Source organism: Pseudomyrmex gracilis, unplaced genomic scaffold (genome assembly GCF_002006095.1).
Source record: "Pseudomyrmex gracilis isolate BER0280 unplaced genomic scaffold, ASM200609v1 scaffold_31, whole genome shotgun sequence".
In the NCBI taxonomy this organism is placed as follows: Eukaryota; Metazoa; Arthropoda; class Insecta; order Hymenoptera; family Formicidae; genus Pseudomyrmex; species Pseudomyrmex gracilis.
In genome coordinates, this window is record NW_018020615.1 from 344,142 (window position 1) to 366,047 (window position 21,906).

The 21,906-nt window shown below is 34.1% G+C and overlaps 5 protein-coding genes, 1 long non-coding RNA gene and 1 other non-coding gene across 10 annotated transcripts in view; 4 read left to right on the forward strand and 3 right to left on the reverse strand.

Annotated features, from left to right (window-relative positions):
- Nucleotides 1-2,247: 2,247 nt before the first annotated feature.
- LOC109852615 (ejaculatory bulb-specific protein 3-like) lies at nt 2,248-3,256 on the forward strand. The gene is made up of 2 exons (XM_020423919.1): nt 2,248-2,537; nt 3,038-3,256. Exons 1-2 carry the CDS (start codon nt 2,348-2,350, stop codon nt 3,208-3,210), a joined length of 363 nt encoding a protein of 120 aa, XP_020279508.1. The 5' UTR covers nt 2,248-2,347; the 3' UTR covers nt 3,211-3,256.
- Nucleotides 3,257-3,309: 53 nt separating this feature from the next.
- On the reverse strand, nt 3,310-6,032 carry LOC109852614 (cyclin-dependent kinase 10). 3 transcript variants are annotated; one of them, XR_002250017.1, is made up of 8 exons: nt 5,934-6,031; nt 5,639-5,842; nt 5,327-5,481; nt 4,632-5,232; nt 4,043-4,339; nt 3,791-3,924; nt 3,526-3,633; nt 3,310-3,458 (listed from the first exon to the last, which is right to left on the reverse strand). XR_002250017.1 is itself a non-coding variant. In XM_020423917.1 (7 exons), the coding sequence occupies exons 2-7, from the start codon at nt 5,646-5,648 to the stop codon at nt 3,598-3,600; spliced, it is 1,233 nt and encodes a 410-aa protein (XP_020279506.1). In that variant the 5' UTR covers nt 5,649-5,832; nt 5,934-6,032; the 3' UTR covers nt 3,310-3,597. The 3 variants fall into 3 exon arrangements, 2 of the variants coding, with proteins under 2 accessions (XP_020279506.1, XP_020279505.1); XM_020423917.1 differs by having other exon boundaries at nt 3,310-3,633; nt 5,639-5,832; nt 5,934-6,032; XM_020423916.1 differs by having other exon boundaries at nt 3,310-3,633.
- Nucleotides 6,033-7,075: 1,043 nt separating this feature from the next.
- On the forward strand, nt 7,076-16,664 carry LOC109852611 (proteasome activator complex subunit 4B-like). The gene is made up of 13 exons (XM_020423906.1): nt 7,076-7,508; nt 8,755-8,895; nt 9,161-9,317; nt 9,415-9,810; nt 9,878-10,026; nt 10,439-10,761; nt 11,022-12,006; nt 12,125-12,398; nt 12,505-12,897; nt 12,998-13,564; nt 13,646-15,208; nt 15,349-15,564; nt 15,773-16,664. The coding sequence occupies exons 1-13, from the start codon at nt 7,309-7,311 to the stop codon at nt 15,914-15,916; spliced, it is 5,508 nt and encodes a 1,835-aa protein (XP_020279495.1). The 5' UTR covers nt 7,076-7,308; the 3' UTR covers nt 15,917-16,664.
- On the reverse strand, nt 9,524-17,553 carry LOC109852616. The gene is made up of 3 exons (XR_002250018.1): nt 17,253-17,553; nt 9,692-9,730; nt 9,524-9,611 (listed from the first exon to the last, which is right to left on the reverse strand). It is a non-coding gene; the product is annotated as an uncharacterized LOC109852616 (long non-coding RNA).
- Nucleotides 17,554-17,644: 91 nt separating this feature from the next.
- LOC109852617 lies at nt 17,645-19,830 on the forward strand. Of its 2 annotated transcripts, XM_020423921.1 has the most exons (6): nt 17,645-17,660; nt 18,237-18,707; nt 18,791-18,998; nt 19,080-19,209; nt 19,296-19,526; nt 19,639-19,830. In XM_020423921.1, exons 2-6 carry the CDS (start codon nt 18,544-18,546, stop codon nt 19,764-19,766), a joined length of 861 nt encoding a protein of 286 aa, XP_020279510.1. In that variant the 5' UTR covers nt 17,645-17,660; nt 18,237-18,543; the 3' UTR covers nt 19,767-19,830. The 2 variants fall into 2 exon arrangements, with proteins under 2 accessions (XP_020279510.1, XP_020279509.1); XM_020423920.1 differs by lacking the exon at nt 17,645-17,660 and having other exon boundaries at nt 18,151-18,707.
- Nucleotides 19,831-19,880: 50 nt separating this feature from the next.
- LOC109852570 (probable 28S ribosomal protein S16, mitochondrial) overlaps nt 19,881-21,906 on the reverse strand; it is a 2,728-nt gene continuing 702 nt past the window's right edge. Inside the window, exon 2 of the mRNA XM_020423831.1 lies at nt 19,881-21,556. Coding sequence (XP_020279420.1) covers nt 21,287-21,556 — 270 coding nt within the window. The 3' untranslated portion in view covers nt 19,881-21,286. The remainder of the gene's footprint in view (nt 21,557-21,906) is intronic.
- Trnai-uau lies at nt 20,715-20,808 on the forward strand. The gene is made up of 2 exons: nt 20,715-20,752; nt 20,773-20,808. It is a non-coding gene; the product is annotated as a tRNA-Ile (tRNA).

Here is a 21,906-nt window from a genome sequence, read left to right on the forward strand (position 1 = left end):
TGGTGATATTGAAAATAAAATATTTGTTACGAGACAATTTTTCTGGAATTCCCGCGATATCTTGCACCATTCAACCACTCGAGGACGAGGGAAGAGAGGAGGGTCTAAGAGCAACGAGTAGCGTGTTTTCCGCGCTAGATTATTATATACTTCTTTTTCCACATATAGTTTTGCTCTTGTTTTCTTTTTTGAACATATCGTTACTGGACAGCACACCAGTCTGTGAAAAAAAATCTTCATCATTTGGAGAAAGTATTTCGCGATAAAAAATATGTAATCGCGCACGAGCCTTCAATAAACGGTTCATCGAAGCCACTTTCTCTTCCTGCATCACATATGTATTTCAGATAGCGTTGCATTCAAGCACTTTATCACAGGCTTCTGTGTGCGTGTGTGTGTGCGCGCGCGCGCGCGCGCCGGGGTAGGTGATGTGTGCATATACAAGGTGACGAAAAAGTAGCGGAACACCCGAATATCTCAGAAAATTATAAGTTTTGCGCAGAAAAGTATTTGAAATAAAAATTGTAGGATTTAAAAGGATCTATTTGCTGATTGTATCACTGCGATCTTGGATCACGGCGCCGCCAAGATCAGATCAAAGTCATATCGATTTTTTTAAATGAAACATCCTGTTTTTTATTGCAAGTTTTTATAGCTTCATTCAAGAGTTTTTCTAAAACATTATAATAAAGTTTATTTTCGTTAAGCACTTTTTGACTTATGAGGGGTATTGAATATTAGAGTATTGCCGGTACTAGCATTATATTATATTGACGTTATCATTCATTTTATCAATGTTGCTTTATGCAAAAAAAAAACTATGTTGAATAGGAAGTTAAGTTCTTTGTCAATTCTCTTGAATTAAGCTAAAGAATTTGCTATAAAAATTTGCAATAAAAAATAAGAAGTTCTATTTTAAAAAATCGATATGACCTTGACCTGACCCATGCAAGGTCACAGTGATAGAATCGGTAAATAGATCTTTTTAAATCCTACAACTTTTGTCTGAAACATTTTTCTGTAAAACTTATATTTTCTTGAGATACTCAGGTGTTCCGGTACTTTTTCGTCACCTTGTATATGCGCATACACATACTAGCCACATAAGAAAACTTTATTAGCTAATATATATACATATATGTATATAATCTTATCATCTCAAAGGGAACTGATAGATTTCTAAACAAGCAGAGACAAATTGAAATTGTAATTAAAACAAAAAACTTGCTGTTTCAAAATGTAAATAATATGATATGGCATTTTTTTCTGCAAAAATAATAATGCTAATCAGTATATTATTGCAAATCTGCACAAGACGTATGTTTTGCGACAAGTAATTATTGAAGTTTATAAATACACGTTATTAATTAGTTTAAATATATTGAAACAAGAGGAACAGAACTCCGGTTGCAGTTTCTTCTGATGTAATTCACAAACAAAGTAGGTCAAAGACGTAACAGAGGTTACACATGTGTGATGCGACATGCAATTAGATGAAGAATACTAACTTTGCAACGCGCACAGATTATACACTACAGCGCATTCCTAAGAAAGATAGAAATATTAGCATTTAAATCTAATGCTTCTGTGTGCACGCGCGCGCGTCTTATTTTTATATAAATAAATAATATTGTTTTCTTTATTACACCACCAGAATTTTTTATATTTTTTATATTAGCAGAATCAAAATCGGTAATAATCTTAATATATATATGTATCAGTGAAAAATCGAATCACGCGCAGTTTCTCAAATACGAAGTCTCAGAATTTTCTTTCGTAATATGCATAAGAAGCATAATTAAAAACACAAATATAAAAGATTTTTACTGACGTAAAATTTTTTCGAGAAATTCGTTTTATAACACGCATACGGATCTACAAAATCAATGTGTATAGATCTCGTATCCAAGTAATATCAAAGTACTGCCTTCTAATGATATTATAAACATCGTTTCTCTCAGTATTAACAAAATAAATTAAAATGATGACTTTTAACTAATTCAGAACTTACGCACTTCTAGCATCATTTGCAATGCTAATTAGTGTAATTTCTCTTTTCCTTTTCAAATAAATAACATGTCAACTTCTCATTATTCAACTTATTATTCAACTTCTTTTAGTACACTTCCTTGTAGTATATATAGTCACGTACATACAGAAAGGTTGACATACTTATTTTTCGTATGAATTCCTTTGTCCTTTCCCTTCTCCCCATTCGCGGCTATATAAAAGCTAGCAACCTGGCTGGTGCGGTAGTTTTTACTCTCTTGCTCGTGGTGTCTCGTAGCTGTTAAAACAACAATTTGTATATTAAAATATATCTCTTTATCGTCCTCTGTATATATACATGATGAAGAGATACCTCTTGCTTCTGTTGGCTTCGGTAATAGTCCTGACAAACGCCACCGAAAAATATACTGTGAAATACGACAATATAAACGTAGACTCGATCCTTCAAAATAATCGAGTCCTCACCAATTACATTCGTTGCATGCTGGATGAAGGACCTTGCACATCCGAAGGTCGCGAATTAAGAAGTAAGTGGAACGAGAAAAAACCTTATAATGTGTTAATTTTTTTATTTTATATAAACATTGCTGAAACATACAATTTTTACTTAAACATAATTCTTTACTTTGCATAAACATATATCTTCGCATATAAAATATTCTTGAATGTAGCTGATTACGATGTAATACTCTCTCTCACTCTATTACATAAATATTCACGATGAACTTTCTCGCGTGTGTTACATCAATGCTTGAGTAACGTTTGTACTCACTTTACACGCAATATCAAAGCATATTGTATAATTTTATAAATGTGAAAATTAAATAGTGTTAAAAATTTGAAGTAATAAAATCGAACATAAAAACGAAAGTAAATTATTGATGGTCAGTAAATAAAAATAAATTTAAATAAATTTAAATAAATGTTGACGTTTTGATTTTTGTCATCGGTCTAATAAAATAGAAATAAATAAAAACTGCAAAATATTACATATATGTATATAAACATAAATGTGTTTTGCTTGTAGAAACGTTGCCGGATGCTCTGTCAACAAATTGCAGCAAGTGTAATGACAAACAAAAGTCCACATCAGAAAAAGTAATAAATCATCTCAGAACAAAACGACCCCGGGATTGGGACAAACTCGTTGCTAAATATGATCCACAGAACGAATATAAAAAACGCTACGAAAAGTTGTAATTCTTTTTATAAATATTTTAATATACTTGCTATATATACACATAAATTTTTACACAAAATAAAAAATATAATTTATTATTGTAAGTAATTAATATGTGTGTGTTTTAATATATAAAATATATTGATCATTGAAGAGAAAATTTACACTCATGCAAAATTTAGTAAATTTTTATCCAGTAAAAAACCAGTATTTTTCATAAACATACTAAGAGTGACAATTATTTTATTTTATTTGCTTCCAAATACATCTGTAAGAACGTATATATATGTATATTTTTATATAAAAAGATGTATTAACAGAATAAGTATACATACATTATCATGAGAAAAAGTGATCTTTTTCTTCAAAAATGTCGATGTTAAATCGTTTATCAGATTGGCTTTTCTTTACTCGACTCGTCTTTTCTTAACTAACGATCCAAGCTGAAACAAATAAACAAAATATATGTGTAATTTCTGTAGTTAATATGTAATTTACACAACAAAACGCAAAATTATACTCAAATAAACATAAAATAAATGTAATAAAACAAGTGTAACATCACGCACGCGTGTGATTGCTGTATACTTATAAACGTACAAGATCCGAAATTGCTGGTAGATTGTTGGTTTGATCGGTAACAATAGGTTCTTGATCACGGACTTCTTTCTGCGCGGCCGTCTTTTTCATATTCCTATGTTGCGGGAACGTAGGCATAAGTTTCGGATCGCAAGCTGTAACCATATTAAATCACAAATCAATTAAACAATATTACCGTTTACCGACTACTGTATGCCACAAAAAAAAAAAAAACTCGAATTTGAAAGAATCAAAAATGACGTGTATACTAACGTAAAGGTGCTTCTTTGAAGTAACTACTTTGTAAACATTCTTCAGCAGTTGCTCTTTTCTTGGGATCGTACATGAATAAAAAATTCAATAACCTAAGACCTGCTGCACTTAACCAAGGAAATCTTTGTTTCAAGTTATTGTAAGGTTGCTGTTTGAGTGTGAAATTCTTTAACGCTGGTAATGAATTAAATTCCGGCCAAATGGCTTCGCTGGGTGTACCCAGTAAATCGACAATTAATTCTAATTGTGCGATTTCTGATCTGCCAGGTAATAAAGGTTTATGACCCAGTAATTCGCCTAATAACAAAACAAACATCATTATGCAGTGTAACCACATTTTACGAAATATAAGAATAATATTTGAGAGTCTGTTTATTTACTCTTTTTGCATTATTTTTTATTTTTATTTTCTTATCGAAATATGAACACACGTTAATCTTGTTCCAAGTGCAAAAATTGCGAGCAACATAATAGTGGTGTAGCAATATAATGCCCGGGGCATTTTTATGATCAAACAACATGTTCAAGTAGTCATATTCATATATATATATATATATATAATTATATTTATACATAATTATTTCTTTACCTAGTATACATCCAGCTGCCCACATATCTACAGAAGTGGTTTGTGTTTTTGCTTGCAGTAATAATTCTGGTGCTCTATACCACAATGTGACCACTCTAGGAGTCATTGGTTTTAATGGCAAACCAAACCACCTAGCTAGTCCAAAATCGGCAATTTTTACACAACCTTTGTCAGTCATAAGAAGATTAGAGACCTTTAAGTCTCTGTGAACGATGAAATTGTGATGCAAATAACGAAGACCCTTCAATACTTGAAGCACTATGCATTTCACTTGACTTTCTGAGAACGGTGCCTGCATATTATCTAACAGACTTGCTAAATCTTGTTCACAATACTCCATTGCAAGAAATATGCTTTCAAGACTTTTTCCTACCACTACTTCTCTCAGGTGTACTATGTTTTCATGCCGACATGATAACAGAACTGAAATTTCTCTGAGACCACTTACTGGCAATCCGTCCTTTTCATGCTCCATTCTTACTTTTTTCAATGCAACAACCTTATCATTTTTAGTATCTCTTGCTCGATATACAATCCCATAAGTACCTTCTCCAATACGATTGAGTTTCTCAAATTCAGAAACAAATCTGCATTTGCCAAGCTGTAAGAAATATATAAATTAGATCCAATCTCCATGATTACAAAAGCAATTTGGTATAAATGTATTTAGACAAAATTTAGCAAAACTTTCTTACGATATCTTGTTCTGGTATTTCCATAGGTTTGCCAGTTAGAAAAGATGTCAATACACCTTTTCTCGTGATTGGGGCTGAGGGATCTGGCCCCGAGTCCATGATTGTTTTCTTATCGCTATCATTACGTTCTATCGATTTCTTTTCCAAACTTTCGTCTAAAAAAAAAAAAAAAAAAATCATTAAAAGCTTTGTTACAATTAAACTCTTCTTGTTAAATAATTTTGCATCTTGTTGTTTTCCAGATACAATACACAACATACACAAGCTTATCTTAGTTGCTGTATTGTCTTAAAAAATTAAAACATTGTTTACCTTTTGTCATGTTGATCGCGAAATTGATACAGTTAATTAACTAATTCTCAGCAATAATTGCTGCTCAGTAATAATTAAACGCTAATTCCGAATTTCCGAACTAACGTTTACCAATACCCAATAACGTCCTAACAATGCCGGTTATCATTGAAGTGCATCAACAAAATGATGAGCAAACCTCGAAGCAACCACTTCTGAAAACCTCTGGCGGTAAAAACGTGAAACGCATTTGTGCAAGTAAGAAATAAATAATTCAATTAATTGATAAGTTCGAAAAATTGACATGCAATCATACCTATGTACTGCTCAGCTCGATGTTCATGTAAAATATTTATATTACATATTATATTTAAAATTGTTCTAATCTATCTTACGATGGTATGTAGCCAGTTACACTGCGTGTTCAAATCGGGAAGAAGAAAATAGGGTGCGTTCAGACAACTCAACAGTTGAGAGATCATCACTTAGGGCGATGTCCCATTGAGCGGAAATCTATAGCGGAACGGAATGTGCGGAACCAGCTCGACCAATCGTAACCACAGAAAAAGCGAAGGAAAGAAAACGGAATGGCTATGATTGGTCGAGCTGGTTCCGCACATTCCGTTCCGCTATAAATTTCCGCTCAATGGGACATCGCCCTTATGATAGGACTATTCTTCAAAATCTGTTGCGGTCCCAAAAGTATGATCCAATCAGAAGTGATTGGGTGCGTTCAGACAACTCAACAGTTGCACAACGGTTGAGAGATAATCACTTCTGATTGGATCATATTTTTGGAACCGCAGCAGATTTTGAAGAATAGTCCTATCATAAGTGATGATCTCTCAACCGTTGAGTTGTCTGAACGCACCCATTATCTCTCAACCGTTGTGCAACTGTTGAATTGTCTGAACGGGTCTGAACGCACCCAATTCTACCGCGCATAGGAGAAGAAAAGAAGAACAAAGTGTGGAAAACAGGATTGCGTGCAGGATTGGCGAGAGACATCCGCTGACAGCCAATGGCTGTGTAGCGGAGGTGCTTTCTGCTAGGAAAAGATGAGCGAAACGAACGAGTTTCGAGGATCTTACGTTTGAGATCGCCTTAGGATGATCTATAATCGATAAAACGGTATCTTTAAGATGAACTTAAAATGGCCTTAAATATAAAATCGGACTGTAAATATCACAGAATTCTCTAAAAAAAAACTACATATATTTAACAGCCAATCACACATCGGCTGCGTTCGGGGAGAGCGCGCTATCAGCGCTGTTGCATCATTCTTGTCTTTGTTGCTCATTAGATATAAAAAAAAAACAAAAACAGATAGAATGACGCAATAGCGCTGACAGCGTGTTCCCCGAACGCAGCCTTTGTCGCCCAACAAAAACGCAGAGAATGTGATATTAGCCTAATAATTTATGCCACGGTGCTTCTATAAATTTTGCGCGCTCCCTGACGATTCTTAGCGCACCAATCAAACATGGCTCGGTCTGCGAGAAACATGACTCGATGAAAATGAATAGAAATAAGCAAGTTGTGATCGAGCCAAATAGTGTCATATTGCATTGTACCACTTTGCGGAACTGATCTAATCGGGTTCGGATGCTCGCTGTTAAAGCAAACGCACGGTGACAAAAACATAGTTGTGTGCAATCGCGAGTCCAACTTCGAAGGATTATTTTCCAAGGATGTCGGTCAGGATGACGGACAATAATCTGGGCTTTCGTCCGCAAAAGGAATTGTGTTACACCAAACTATTGCCCTTCAAAGATCAACTGGAAGAAGAATCGCTGGTATGGCTTGTCAAGATCAAGGAGAATCTAGGACGTGCTGTTATGCTTCGGGAGATCAAACCAGCATGTGTATTTTGGACAAAACAATTATATATGTAAGAAAGAATTGTTGTCTTGCTTTTCGAGAAGCAAATATTTTAGAATTTTTAACTGAAACGTATTTCTATTTTGTGTCATTAACAATAGTTTCGTTATCAGGAGTAGTCGAATAGTTTTGTTATCTCGGCGTATCTTCTGCTATCTGCGGTACTCAGTAAAAAATGAGTACAATTACATTTTTTTCAAATGCGAATACCTATTTCCTGAGAAAAACTTTTGTTTGAAATTTAGAAAAGAATAAACAGGTCCAATGACGTAACACACAGCAAGACGTGTTACAAAGCACAAGAACAAAAGAATCTAGGATCTTGATAAAAATAACAAATATTATACTATTCAAGTTTGTTGTTATTTTTATTAAATTTCTAGATTTTTCGTTCTCGCTTGTGTTATTACGTGTACTTAACACGTTAAGTGCTACGCCAGTCCCGACGCTGACCCTTCCGTTTCGCGGAATTTTCTGTTTCGCGAACCGCGAGAATGCTGGGTTTACGTTTACACGTTTGTATGTAAACGCGTCGTCTGAACGGAATATTATATGAATTGTAAAGTTATTTTTTGAATTCGATGCTGTCGTCTCTAGAAATCAACGCTGCTCCTAAACGGAGTCGGAGTTCCCAGAGACTGATGTAGGACTTTTAATGTGCTAATAATGTATTTAAATATACTGTGTCAGAAAGATAAGGGACTTGGGTTCGATACATCAATGAATTTTGATTTGATTTTGTTTGCTGTACTAATTTGTAATGGGATATTTTTGTGTGTTATCTCTGACAACTGTGTATCACAGCTGTGTTTTGATACTTACTGCATTAAAAAGCTATACTTCATGTCACATGTGCTATAGATTTCCAGTACTGGCAGTGATTACCGAAATGCAGCCATGATACAAGGTCGTTACAGATCATTTAAACATAATACACAAAGATATATCCCATACAAATTAGTACAGCAAACAAATTTAAAGCCAAAACTCATTGATGTACCAAATCCAAAGAAATTTCTTATCTCTCTGATAAATACATTATTAAATATTTAAGTTTCTTGTTATTTTTACTAGCTTCCTAAATGTCATCAAATGTGTATGTAGCAAAAATATGCAAATATGTGTCAAAAAAATTTTTCATATTTTTAATTTTTTTTTTTTTTTTTTTTTTTTTTTAAGGGAGTCTTCTTGCTCTTACTAATACTGTATATTGTGAATTGTTCTGTTATAATGTTAAATAAAATTTTGCGTTCCAGGTACATAGAAGTATATGGATTGAAGTTTAGTAAAGAAGATCATATAACATTTGTGAAGTTAACGTATGAAATTTTTACCATACCAAAGTTGAATTCAAGTGTTATTATCATGTGTAGCAATCTGCTACAAGTCTTATTAAAGTAAGAAATAGAAATTTAATATTGTCAATAAAAAAATTGCACTATGTATTTATTTTGTATTAAGTGTGTGTGTGCTTAAAAGAATCTGAAATTATTCTGTGGATAGTAACATTTACATATTACTTTACTTTTGTGTAACATCATTGAAAAATATTTCATGAGAAAATGAGCACAATTTGGATAAAATAGCTATACGGACTTTTGTTGAAATAAAATGTTTGTGTGCAAGAAACTACTTGTTTGTATAATCCAATTTTTTTTCCAGAAAAAAGGAATTAATTAGTCCCGATGAATTAGAACTTCCATGGAGACCTTTGTATGAAATGCTGTATACAATCAAACGTCCAAAATTGTATCGTTTTTCTGGACAATTACAAAATTCAATATATACCTTGACTCGTGTTCTAAACATTTATTTTCCAGTAAGAGTTTTATATATGTAATTATATTTTCAAGAAAACATGAAATATTCACTTTTTCAAATTTAACACACATCTAATTCCATATTTTCCATAACAGCTGAGCGCCACGCAAGAAATATTAGATGAATTAAGACCAACACTTTGTCCGTTTGACGAAGCGGTGATGGGACGTACTCTTAGTATCTTAGAAAACTTGTTACCAACAAAATTACGTCCCCAGCATCATTCTGTCGGGCATCATTTGTGGTTTGATGAACTTTTGAGCATATGGAAAGTATGCCACAACGCGCCGTACTGGGAAAACACTATACTGTGCTTAATGGGGAGACTGGCACTTGACAATATCGGTTATATTGACTGGAGTCCGCACTTACCTGTAATGTTTTCTAGATTTACACGATGTTTACATCTACCTGTAACGTATAAAAATATAGACAATAAAAAACTCAAGTTCGATATATCGTCGATATGTATGTGGATAGTGGGAACTTTGGTAAGATTATGCGATTAGTGTGAACGAAGGGATTAACATTATTCATTCTAATACATATATCTTACAGGGAAATGGCTCGGACGCGCAGATGTATTTAGACAAATTCTTGAAAACTGTAGAAACGTACAGTTATCCAGCAAATTTTGGACGGTGGACAGGAAAATTAACTATACTTCTTTCCAAACTTACATATCATTTTCTCGCACGCTTACGCAGGTACGGCGAATAAAGTTAAGCTGGCGTCAAACTATTCGCGCCATTTGTTTTTCTGACGAAACACAAAGAACGCAACAAATCATCACGATCATCACTTTCGTTGCATTATTCTATGCGTCAAGCACGTTACTCGTGCTTACACATCTATATCATTTAAACGCGTCGCGTAGTTTGTGTTTAAACGTGTTTAAACCACAATCGTTTCCGTGTTGCCACAATCGTATTACGAATTACAAATGAATTTCCGAATGACTAATTGCGAATTGCGAATAGTGTGAAAGGCTTTAAACTGGCGATTAACGAATTTTGATTGTCACATTTTTCTCCATATGTTATATTGTTTATTTTAAAAATCAATCAGAACAGCATATATTAACTAACTGATTTAAACTTCTGTTTATGTTAATTTCAGAGAAAGATATTATCATAAACCAACATGGCAAACTTCAATTCCTGACAATTACAAGTTAACTGACGATGATATTGATGCTTTTGTCAAGAGTGTGTTGCCGTTGGCTATGACGGTTATATATCACAAGCAAAAAATTTTCGATAAGTGTACTGCTTTGCGGCTTCTTGCTTTGATAAGACCGAACTTAGTAATACCGGATATGCTAGAACGAATGTATTCCTCATTTGATTCTTTGACCGAACCACATAAACTTATAACTTTGATAACTTGCATGTCATTTCTAGCTAAACAAATGGTGCAAGGTCCTAGATATATGAACGGAGGTATGAAACCTGTTATCAGCTTTTTTTTCTCATACGTGTATTTTACACCAAAAAAAAATATTCAAATATTTCGTTAATTAAAAAATACTGTAAAGACAAAAGAGAAAAAAGAGAGATACACACACACACACACATACAATTAATAAGATAATATACACGTGTGTGTGTGCGTGTAATTCTTTAAACTAAAACAAAAAATAAAGAAAAGTTCTAACATTTACTCGCATTATGTAATTTTGATTTTTGTTCACTCTTTACAGATCACGCCTTTACAGAAGGACCGATGCACGTACTGTCTCTGCTGTTTCTTTCATTGCCCGGAATTGATGCAAATGACTTAAGAAAGTGTTATCTTACTTTAACCTTGATAGGTGCGTATTGTGGATTTATTTCTCTTGTGGATTGTTCAAAATCAACCGCCGAGATGACCGAGGACGAGAGAATAATATGCGAAGGAACGTCGCGTTTCGAGGATTTTGTATTGCAATTTTTGGACCGAGTGTTTCTAGTAATAGAAGCCTGTTCGTTGGAGAACGACAGTAACAATATGATTGTGAAAAGTAATCTTGATATATTTGCCCAGTCGTTACTTAAAAACACGTGCGCAGTTGTGTTGTTAGACACGAGCAAATCGATTTTTGATAGCGCTTTGCATAAATTGCGCACGTTCATGACGGAACGAATCTTCGAGACCGAAATCGCAGGCCAATTGGCAAAAGCCGTGTGCAGAGGATTCGCTGTGTGCAACGGGCGCGAAACATTGCGCGTACTGTTGCCCACGCTTGCGCAAACAATTTTATCATTGGTCAACGAGATGGAAGACGTTTCGAAGGAATATAATTTAGATCAACGTCTTCTGTACACCTTACTCATATTAACCGCGGTTGTCGACACCACGGGCGACAATTTGTTACCCTACATGGATACTCTGTATGAGATTCTCGATCACGTCTTATATTTGAGATCGAAAAACGGAAATGAAGTGGTGTGCAATTTGTTGCAAGAAATTCTCAAGCATTTGTCGACCATCACCATGTATCCTCCTAAAAAGATAATTTCCGAAGATCCGGATTATTGTCACATCAGAGACTGGGGTAAAGGCGTGAATGTCGATAAGTTCGATGCCAAATGGTATATTCCCGGTGAGGCGGAACTCGCTGCTGTGCAACAAATATTTTCGAGATATTTAACAGTTCAAATTGACAAACTCAAGAAGTACTGCGAAGATCCCAGCACATTAACTCCGTGAGTTTAACGAGACCTGTCTCTTTTTAACAGTTATAGAAATAAATTAGTTGTTTTTTTTTTTTTTACACGGAGCGTGATATGTGACGCGGTGATAATTTTTTGTAAATAATTGCAGAGAGGAGCTGCGTATTAGTCTGAATATTATAAAACACGTTCTTCTCGGTGCCACGGCGTTTTTACCAGTATGGACGGAAACACCGCTTGTAATAGTCGAGTCTTCCGTAGAGCGTAATGTGTCTGTGCCACGTCAGTTTGGCAAGATGGGATGTGTCACGATGCCTGACGGGAGTAACGTTAGGCAATATCTTGCTGGAATTATGAGCCAAGTCCAACGGACAATGCTCGACAATGGAGAAGACGACACAAAAAGTTTCGACGCTTTAATTTATGTACGTGTGTATATATTTATTAATTAAGTTTTAATTGCGCGCGCGCAAAGGATGATTCGTCAAGCTTTTATGCGCGTGTGCGTGTATTGGTCTGTTTAAATTTTAGATTTGGAAAAGTCTGTTGCTTGGAAATTTGCACCAGCAAGAATATTTAGCTGACCGGCTCAATGATTTTCACGAAGCCAAGAAGATGTTTGAAAATAAATTAGAAGGAAACAAAACTCGAGTACTTAGATTGCTACACAATCGCTGTATGGTGCAGCTACATATTCGCGAGCTGGCGCGTATCAAAAACTCGTGCATACTTACGGAAATTCACAAACAAATAATAATGGAGCTATTCGCATTGGCCACAAGCAGATACGCGAGCGTTCGTAGCAGCGCTCAACTCGGCCTATTTTCTGCTTTCAGATATTTTCCGTATTCCTATAAATTTCTTGTTCCTCACATTTGTGATATTTTGGCAAAGGATACCGAAATACATCATAACGCGTGTAAAGTAAGTGATTAGTGTGATGTTTTTTTTTTTTTTAAGAGTGATCATTTGTTGAAAAATCTTGTTAAACGTAAACACTTTTTGAATTTGTACGAAACAACAGGGCGTTCTATATATTCTGTTCGGAGAGGATGTAAGTCCCATTCTTGTGAAAGAAGACTGGAATTTGTTGAAGACATTGTGGCCAGCCGTCGTGCTTTCCAAACCGTCTGAGAAAATTTCTCTACGTACTTTGAAGGAGTGTCTTATACAAGTCATAAGTACTAACTTCGCTACGTGCACGATCGAGTTAGAAGTACCCGATAGATGTTTGACTGTTGCGCGCGCTCTATGGGAACACTCTCCACAACCAACGTTGCCGCAACCCGATGAAAATATGATACAGAGCGGTCTGCAGAGCTTAAAAAAACTCAACGAATCTAACGTAGCGGCGTATAATGGTCTGCTTGACGAACTGTTACGTTGTATATCGGAGAAATGTTTACACTGGCGGCATAGATTAATGGCAATGGGTTTTATACGCGATATGATTCATCCAGATCAAAATTATCCCGCTCAAGTAGTGCGTTACTTCTTGCAAGCTCTCATACACGATTCCGTGGAGGAAAGAAAAATTGCTACGAAAGTAGTGGCGTACATGTTGAGACAACAAAAGCGAAAACATTTAAAGGTATGTAAACTTTTATTGTACGTATAGATTTTATGAAGCGCGAACACTAGATCGTATATGTATTCACACTTGTATTTTAAGGTGGAAGTTAATTTAGACAGTTTAGCCAAGGAGAATACGTTAAGCAAGGAAAATCAGTTACAACTCGTCACACCTGGAATAAGAGCTGACAATTCTTGGCTTCAATACAATTATGAAACTCGTCCGCTCACCGCCGAACAGTGGGATGAGCCTAGATACGTCCATCAAGTATACACTGGTTATTATGTATGGCCAAAAGTCCTGAAGGTATACGCTCCTTCGTCCCAACAGCCTTGTCTTGACCCGGCAACGCGCGAGCTAACAGATTGCGAAAAAGAAGTTCATCTCTTCTTCGACAATCCGCAGAACATCGAAAATCTTATAAATTACTTCAGTTTGGAAGAGGTCAAAGGCAAACTCGACCCGTGTAGGTGTTTGCTGTTCAAGGGCTTGTTTTGCAATCATGGAATCGTCCATTTGAAGCATTTTCTACCTCATTTGCAGCGATTAGTAGAAGATAAACAGCACGAGAGTAGTCAACGGTGTGCCGCAGAAATTGTAACCGGACTCATCAGAGGTGCTAAACACTGGCCATTTCAGATGACAAGCGATATGTGGCAGGCGATATTGCCCGTTATAAGAACTGCAATAACAAATGTGACAGAGGAAACTTTTGTAGGATGGAGTATATGTTTCTTAAAATCACAGGAACACAGAGATCCAAATAGATATCACTGGTTGTTGGAGTGTCTTATGGAGGATTCGCCTTCGGAAGAAACCTCATTCAGACAAACCGCACGATTGTGCATGCTACAAAGTACCTTGTGTCAAGCATCATGGCGAAAAACAGAACTGTTGCGTCGTCTGCTAACGCGTATCGAAGATCGAATATTAACCAATTTACTGCAGAATGTTCGCGAAACTCTCGGATCTGTGTTAACTACTATATTCATGGTCGATATTAAAAGTTTGCGCAACTCATCCGATTCCATGACTCCGCGAATAGAAACCTTGATAAACAAGATTATGCCGCATTTAAATCAACTTATAACGAACAATCATGCGGATGAATCCGAGAATTCGGACAAAACAAAAATTATAGTGGAAAAAGTGTCTAATCTTTCGCTTGACGAAGCGAACCAAGTGTCTAAGGAAGACGACATACGTAAGGGAATGTTAAAGACTGTATGCAAGTGGATTCAATGTAACGTACATCAAGTACTGTACAGTGCAATGCCAGAATTTTATCAGCTGTTCCCAATTATATGTCAATTAGGAACTTCGGAAAATGACAAAGAACTCCATGATTTGTGTTTACGCGCTCTAGGATCGCTCGCGCAAGTACTCGTACTGCCCGAAGACATGTCAACTATATTGACAACGGTTAAAACAACATCCGAACATCTATCGTGGTCTGTTAGACTTGACTGTTTAGAGTATCTTCAAGTACTGGTCTTTCACAATATGAGCATAATTCTTAGCGATAACACATGGATCGATTGCATTAAAGATATTGTACTGCGTCTACTGGAGGATGATCGTCTTGAAGTCAGAGAGAAAGCTGGTCAGGTACTCAGCGGACTGTTACATTGCACATTCATCACGGACTATGATGAGTTATTGGCAAGTTTTATCGAAATTTATTTTTTAATAGTTTTTTTTTTTTTTTATTACATATTTGATCTATTTTGCGTGTGTCTGTAAGTGTGTGTCCGCATTTTTATCACGATTAGTAATATTTAAATATCGCTGTGTTTTTGTAGGAGGAATTTAAGAAAAAAACGAAAACGCGATTGCACAAAAGGAAAAGTCCTAATGAAGATTCGTCGAGAAATGCTTCAAGTGCAATACGTCTGCGTCATGCTGGTGTGCTTGGATTGTGCGCTTTTATTACTGCTCATCCGTACGATGTACCTAAATATGTACCTCCAATCTTCGAACATCTTAGTCATCATATGAACGATCCACAACCTATACCGGTAATTTGTTATTTTTCGTTTTCTTTTTTTCTTTGATACTTTGTTTACAGGACGTACTTCAGATCTTACGTATCATCTGTTATTAAAATAATACACACATCTGTTCACTTATAAAAATTATTTGTTGCGCTGTTGATTTTGTTATACATTTGTATTCTTTTTCAAAGAGTTTTGAATAATGTTTCGGAAACATTTAATTATATTACAGATGACAATAAGGAATACACTGAATGATTTTAAGCGAACGCATTACGAGAACTGGACCGGAATAAATGGTCATGCGCAACATTTCACGGATGAGCAATTGGACGTTTTGCAAACTTTGACAATACCACCGTCGCATTACGCTTGATTGGTGGTTTGACATTTAAAATACAACCAGCGTAGAGATACAATAAGTATGAACAGTAGACGATATTTGCGTGCTCAGTTTTTCACGTTTGTATGCGAAATTGGCGATCATTTTTGCGCTAAACTACACAACCACTTCTCAATCTATGCACATGTCAACAAACATGGTATGCAAACAAAAAAGAAACAAAAAAAAAAAAACAAATGTCACCCGAATCACGAATGTGAACGTTTTTATTTCCGTATATTTTAAGATAAATATACGTTTTCAAATTTTTTCTTTGAATCATCTCCAGAAGAAGTGTAAATAGAAAGAGAGAGAATATGAATATACACGTTAGATTGAAACAACACGAATAACAATTGAATATTTTATTTCGTAGTTTTATGAATTTTATTTTAAATGATTTTTTTTTTAATATGCTTCTGTACACAACAGTATATAGGTTTTTCACAACTAACTGCCCAATATTTCCAGCATAGAGTTTTTGAGACTTTCTAAGATAAAAAGTCTAATATAAAAATACAGACAAGATATGTGTTAGAATAAATTTTTAAGATAATAAACGATTAAAGATTGCCAATCACGGTGCTCCACATATTGCTCAGAGATGTAACAAAAAGTAGTAGCTCTCTAAAATGGATGATATTGGTGTATATTACAATATGCTTGTTCATTGCAGACATATAAGTTGTGTGTATCTATATATATATATATATAAGAAATTTAATATTATATCTCTTAATATATTTAATTTTTAATATGTTCAATATGTTTAAATTTGTACATGAAAACAAATGTGTTGCACAGTATATACAAAAACTAAACTTTGAAGAGCAACTGTCTTCACAACAGTCTTGCTGTTTTTCTATCAGATTGTTTTTGTCAGAAAGTTCTAAAGGATGTAAACGTCTTGAAAATATCAGATAGTAGTGTAGAATGTATGTGTATATTTTATACATGTATAATACAAGTAATAATTGTGTACATATGAAAAAAAGTTTTACAATATTTATAATATACACTATAGATCTGTTCTTCTGACGTATTTTAAAACTTTGCGAAAAGTATATAGCCAATCTGTCAATATTGTGTTTTACGAGCTACTGTCTATTATCTCTACGCTGGTGCGGTACGTAATTAAAACATTAATTTTAATCAAATTTATCGCTATAAATGTATTACGTTGATGTATTTAAAGTTGATCAAATGGCACATTTTTAAATTGCCATTAATATAGCATATTTTTTGCACCTAATAGTTTATATTTAATGAGTAAATAAAATAACTATATATTATCAATGTATATTTATCAAATGTTGAAAAAACCTAATACCTTGATGCAAGCTGCATGGAGAACTTTTATGTGGATTTTGACGTAATGGGAGAGAACATTGCGAGAAAAACACTTGACAGCTGCTGTTTTTTTTTTTTTTTTTATGTCATTATTTTAACGTGCCCATAACCGTTAGCCGATTTTTGCGGGCACATTCACTTCTTCTCCTTTTACTCTTATTTCTCTGATCTCTTCTATTTTTCCTCTAACAACTTAGAGAACGGTGTAAAACACCGAAAATGTCCAAAAATATCCACAGCGTAACCACGCACATCCAACCGACACGGCTGATGCAACAACAATGACAGCTGCTGAGGAACTAGGTTAGGTTAAGTTAGGTTAGGAACAGCTTTTTTGTTTTAAGTTGGCAAGCAGACTGGTGTATTGCGGGCCGTGAGCACAAAAAATGTCAGATCAAATTTTAAGTTGGCAATATGTAAATTTAAGGTTGTTTTTTTTCCCTGAACTGGATGCACTAGTTCACAGTCTATCTTTTTCTTTCTAATATCAGAGAGAAACCTGAGAGCGGCCATCCAAATGTAATTTTTTACGACGGTTTCAGCCGCTGGTTTTAGCCGTATTTCCACAAAAGTGGAACTCAAAGGCCGTTCTACATTAAACGCAAGTAGCAGATCTCNTTCCACTTTTGTGGAAATACGGCTAAAACCAGCGGCTGAAACCGTCGTAAAAAATTACAATAGGATGGCCGCTCTCAGGTTTCTCTCTGCTAATATAGATAAAAAAAAAGATAGACTGTGAACTACTTAGAATGGCGTATGGACTAGCTTGAAACGGTCCTTTGAGCCATATATGCACCACCATAGACTGTGAACTAGTGCAGCCAGTTCAGGGAAAAAAACAAACCTTTAGCCAGCCGGTTAAGTGCAGTTAGAGTTAGGTTAGATTAGGTTAGGTTAACCGGGAGTTGTCGAAACCGGTCCTAAAGTGTTTAAATTTGCACAAACATTTTTACTGGTTTTTTAGTAAGACGTGCTCTTTCTGATTTGGTTTCGTACTGTAGCTGAACCAAACCGTTACTGGCATATGATGAAAACACATGATAAATAATTACAGTTTTATTAATGAAACAAATTTGTAGCAATTATAGTAAACAGTTTATACTGTAAATTGAGAAATCAAACTCTAAAAATTTAAGCAGATCGATTTTGACGTGTACTTTATATGTAGTGAAAAAAATATAAATGATATGTGTGATAAATATTCGGAATAACAAAAAAACCGTGAAAAAAACAAAAAAACAAATAACAGAAAATAGAGAAAGATTCTTGCTATGAAGAGAAAGGCAGGCATAGATCGCAAGCAAGTGGCAAACACTGAAATAAGTCAATTGCGCGAAATGAAAAACAAATTGTTAAAACAAGCAATTGAATTGAAAGAACAGCTGAAGGCTCAAGAAGCAAATGGACATCAATCTTCGAACAACAATTTTAACATGTAATTAGCCACAAACTAAACAATGCTCGTTGTGTTTTATATATTCTATTGATAATTGTTTTATTATTTTAATGGTTGTGCAGCAAACTACCGTCTAACGAGTATCACAAATCAACGAAATCCATGTGCAACAAATACAAGATTAAACTATCCGAAATTTCGAATCAAATAACTGGAATAGCGTTCGAAAACGTGAATAAAAAAAGGTTGCGTCAAGACGTTTATCTTTATACAGCCAAAGTGGTAACAAAAGCAGTTTGCTTCAATTTAGAACTGACAGTAGTTCTCAAGGTATACAAGATATTGCATATATTATATTTTATGTTTCAATATTTAATTTTTAACTATATAGTTTTTTTGTTTTGTTTTTAGAAGTTTGACAGTTTTACAATTGATGACATCACGGCTCACTTTGTAGATATCGAGAAAGGTTACATGCTTGAGATATCTCCTTGGTTTCAGAAAATTGCAAAGACCAAAAACTTTTCTTGCCTCATGTCTGGTGAATATTCACAATTATAAGAAAAATCATAAACAATTTCAATGTGTCCACTTAACATATTTATATAATAAGCTGCATATTTTTAGCACTTTCTGATTACAATGAGAAAACCATTCTTAGATCTGAAATATTGAACAAATTAGAATCAAAGAAATATGCCACCACTGAGCAGAACAAGGAGAACGGAGGTGTATTAGTATACATGCATTCTCCTGCAGATACAAAAAAACATTATGTAACATTCCATTGGACGCTGAAATTTGTCAAGTTAACGTGGCACATAGAACACTTTTTTACAATAATTTCTTCAAACATAGGTACAAAAAGTTTAAATACTGCATCTTTCACAATGACATATGTCTGAAAGAAAAATGATAGTAAATAAGACTAATGGATATATATATATATATATATTATGTTGATTTATAGGTATAGAATTTTCAAAAGAAAATAATTTATTATTGAAGGATTTTTGCAAAGTTGACTTGACAAAGGACAATCTTCTAGAATTATGGTACAACTTATGCACTGCTATTGATGCTTATCATGGTAAATAAATAATAAAACTTCTCTTGCAATTATTTGTAAAAATAAGATCTTGAAATTTGTAGAAATTTATATTCTAAATGTATATAAAACAATATTTATAAATAGCAATAATAAAAATCCAGAACAAAATAAATTTAATAATAATCAATAAAGATTATTGTTATATATCTCAAAATTGACATTCATGTTTATCCACTTCCTTTTGACAGTAGAAATATGTTACATTTTACATCAGTTTGTTGCAATTCTTGTCCGATCGCTGAAGTTAAACAACGTTACAATTAGATGAGTGACCACTTAAAAACAAAGTGGTATTGTTATAATTTTTTTTTCTATTATAACTTTGTTTTCTTTGTTCTCATTCAGATTTTATTTAATGTGTTTTTATTCAGATTTAACTTAAAAATCCGAATGTAAAAGTGGCGATTCACGTTTAAAAAGCTGAATATATTTAATTTTTAAAACAATCTCGTCTTGTTTACAACTCTATATTACGAATAAATTGGAATATACTGAGACGCGCATGTGCGAAAATAGACATATGAGCGATTAGAGTCGATGTATTCAGTCGAATCTTATATACTTAAGATTGTCTGAAGTTTATCTTCAGATGCTCTGTAGCCAATGAAACGGCTCGTACACCATCGGATGATAAACTTAAGACGATCTTAAAGATAATACCCGGCTATGTACTCGAATACTAGTCACAGCTCTATCTTATATTTCAAATTGTCTTAAGTTTGTCTCAAGATACCGCACGGGCAGTTTTATTGGCTACGGATTCATCTTCAGATGAATTCAATACTTAAATATATAGGATCTGACTATGAGTACTGACTTTCAAAGTAAAAGATAACGATATCTATACGTATACCTTACACACGTGTATACGTGTGTTTGCATGTAGATTATATTATGAAGCGTAGTACGTGTAATAAGAAACCCAAACGCACAAGTCCCCAGTGGCGCAATCGGTTAGCGCACGGTACTTATATGACAGTGATTGTGTGAGCAATGCCGGGGTTGTGAGTTCGAGCCTCACCTGGGGAACATTTTTTTTTTTTCTTAAAATGTATAATTGTAATTCTTTACACTTCATCTTACACGCCACATATTGCTCATCTGTTGTACTTAAATAATTAACGCAAACTATATATATCTGATCCTCTCCCACATCCAGCTATAAAATACTACTAATATAATATAAAATCTCTCATATTACATTATAATAAATTTTTATATTATATTAGATTCACACACACGAGTCTCAAAACATTCACATTAAGTCACTAATGCGTTGAAATTATTCTACATGCGAACATATAAATGCGCGACCAAGTATTTAAGTTACATGTGTTGCACACATATAAAACTTCTTAACTTAAGTAAGACTTACACAGAGTGACTGAATATATAATATTGCATACTGCAATGTTATACTGTACTTTTTTAAACTATGTAATGACACAAATTTTATTAACAAAATGCAAATTATGTACATGACTTTTTACGATTCAAAAAATATATTTCAAGATTCTGCTGCTTGTTCTTTAACCGCTCGTTCTTCATTTTCTCTTCTGCGGTTTCTCCAAGCTCTCATGTAAGATTTTGGGTGAACAGGGAAATATCCAGCGAGTCCTAATAAAATCGCAACAGGTTTGGATACCTGCACATCTTTGGTCAGCCAATATTGTAGTCTGTCAAAATTGAATGACGCTAATTTCTCGTTATATATGTTTGGAATAGGATCGAAGGTACCAATTTGTTCCACTGGTTCTGCATTACGTTGTTTTTTAACCTGAAATAAGACAAAGTACATATAAAATATTAACTTTTATACTAAGTTGAGTACAAACTACTCCTAATTAATTTAATTTATTAATTTAATCAGTTGATCTACTCACTCAATTGACCAATTATACAGGATTAATAAAATTTAAAAAATCAATTCAATGAATTAATCAGAATTAAAGCTCACTCTTTATGTTCAATTGTTCTTAAGCTTAATCGCTTTCAATAGAGATGTTGTTTTTTTTCTTTTTACTAAATGTGCACGTTACAAACATATAAAGCCAGACTTTTATAAAAATTATAAATTTATATACCTTTATATAAACATATATATATATATATATATATATATATATA

Bases quoted from the DNA above. Each gene is read 5' to 3' on its own strand.
- LOC109852614 (XM_020423917.1), bottom strand. The intron at 3,925-4,042 runs GTTAGTATACAC...ATATGGTTACAG, and splicing joins CTTCAAAGAAGCACCTTTAC to CTTGCGATCCGAAACTTATG. The intron at 3,634-3,790 runs GTACGTTTATAA...TATTTGTTTCAG, and splicing joins TACCAGCAATTTCGGATCTT to CTTGGATCGTTAGTTAAGAA.
- LOC109852617 (XM_020423921.1), top strand. From the start codon at position 18,544: ATGAAGAGAAAGGCAGGCATAGATCGCAAGCAAGTGGCAAACACTGAA. The intron at 18,708-18,790 runs GTAATTAGCCAC...ATGGTTGTGCAG, and splicing joins TCGAACAACAATTTTAACAT to CAAACTACCGTCTAACGAGT. The intron at 19,527-19,638 runs GTACAAAAAGTT...GTTGATTTATAG, and splicing joins AATAATTTCTTCAAACATAG to GTATAGAATTTTCAAAAGAA.
- LOC109852611 (XM_020423906.1), top strand. From the start codon at position 7,309: ATGTCGGTCAGGATGACGGACAATAATCTGGGCTTTCGTCCGCAAAAG. The intron at 10,027-10,438 runs GTACGGCGAATA...TGTTAATTTCAG, and splicing joins TTTCTCGCACGCTTACGCAG to AGAAAGATATTATCATAAAC. The intron at 13,565-13,645 runs GTATGTAAACTT...TTGTATTTTAAG, and splicing joins AAAAGCGAAAACATTTAAAG to GTGGAAGTTAATTTAGACAG.
- LOC109852615 (XM_020423919.1), top strand. From the start codon at position 2,348: ATGATGAAGAGATACCTCTTGCTTCTGTTGGCTTCGGTAATAGTCCTG. The intron at 2,538-3,037 runs GTAAGTGGAACG...TTTTGCTTGTAG, and splicing joins CGAAGGTCGCGAATTAAGAA to AAACGTTGCCGGATGCTCTG.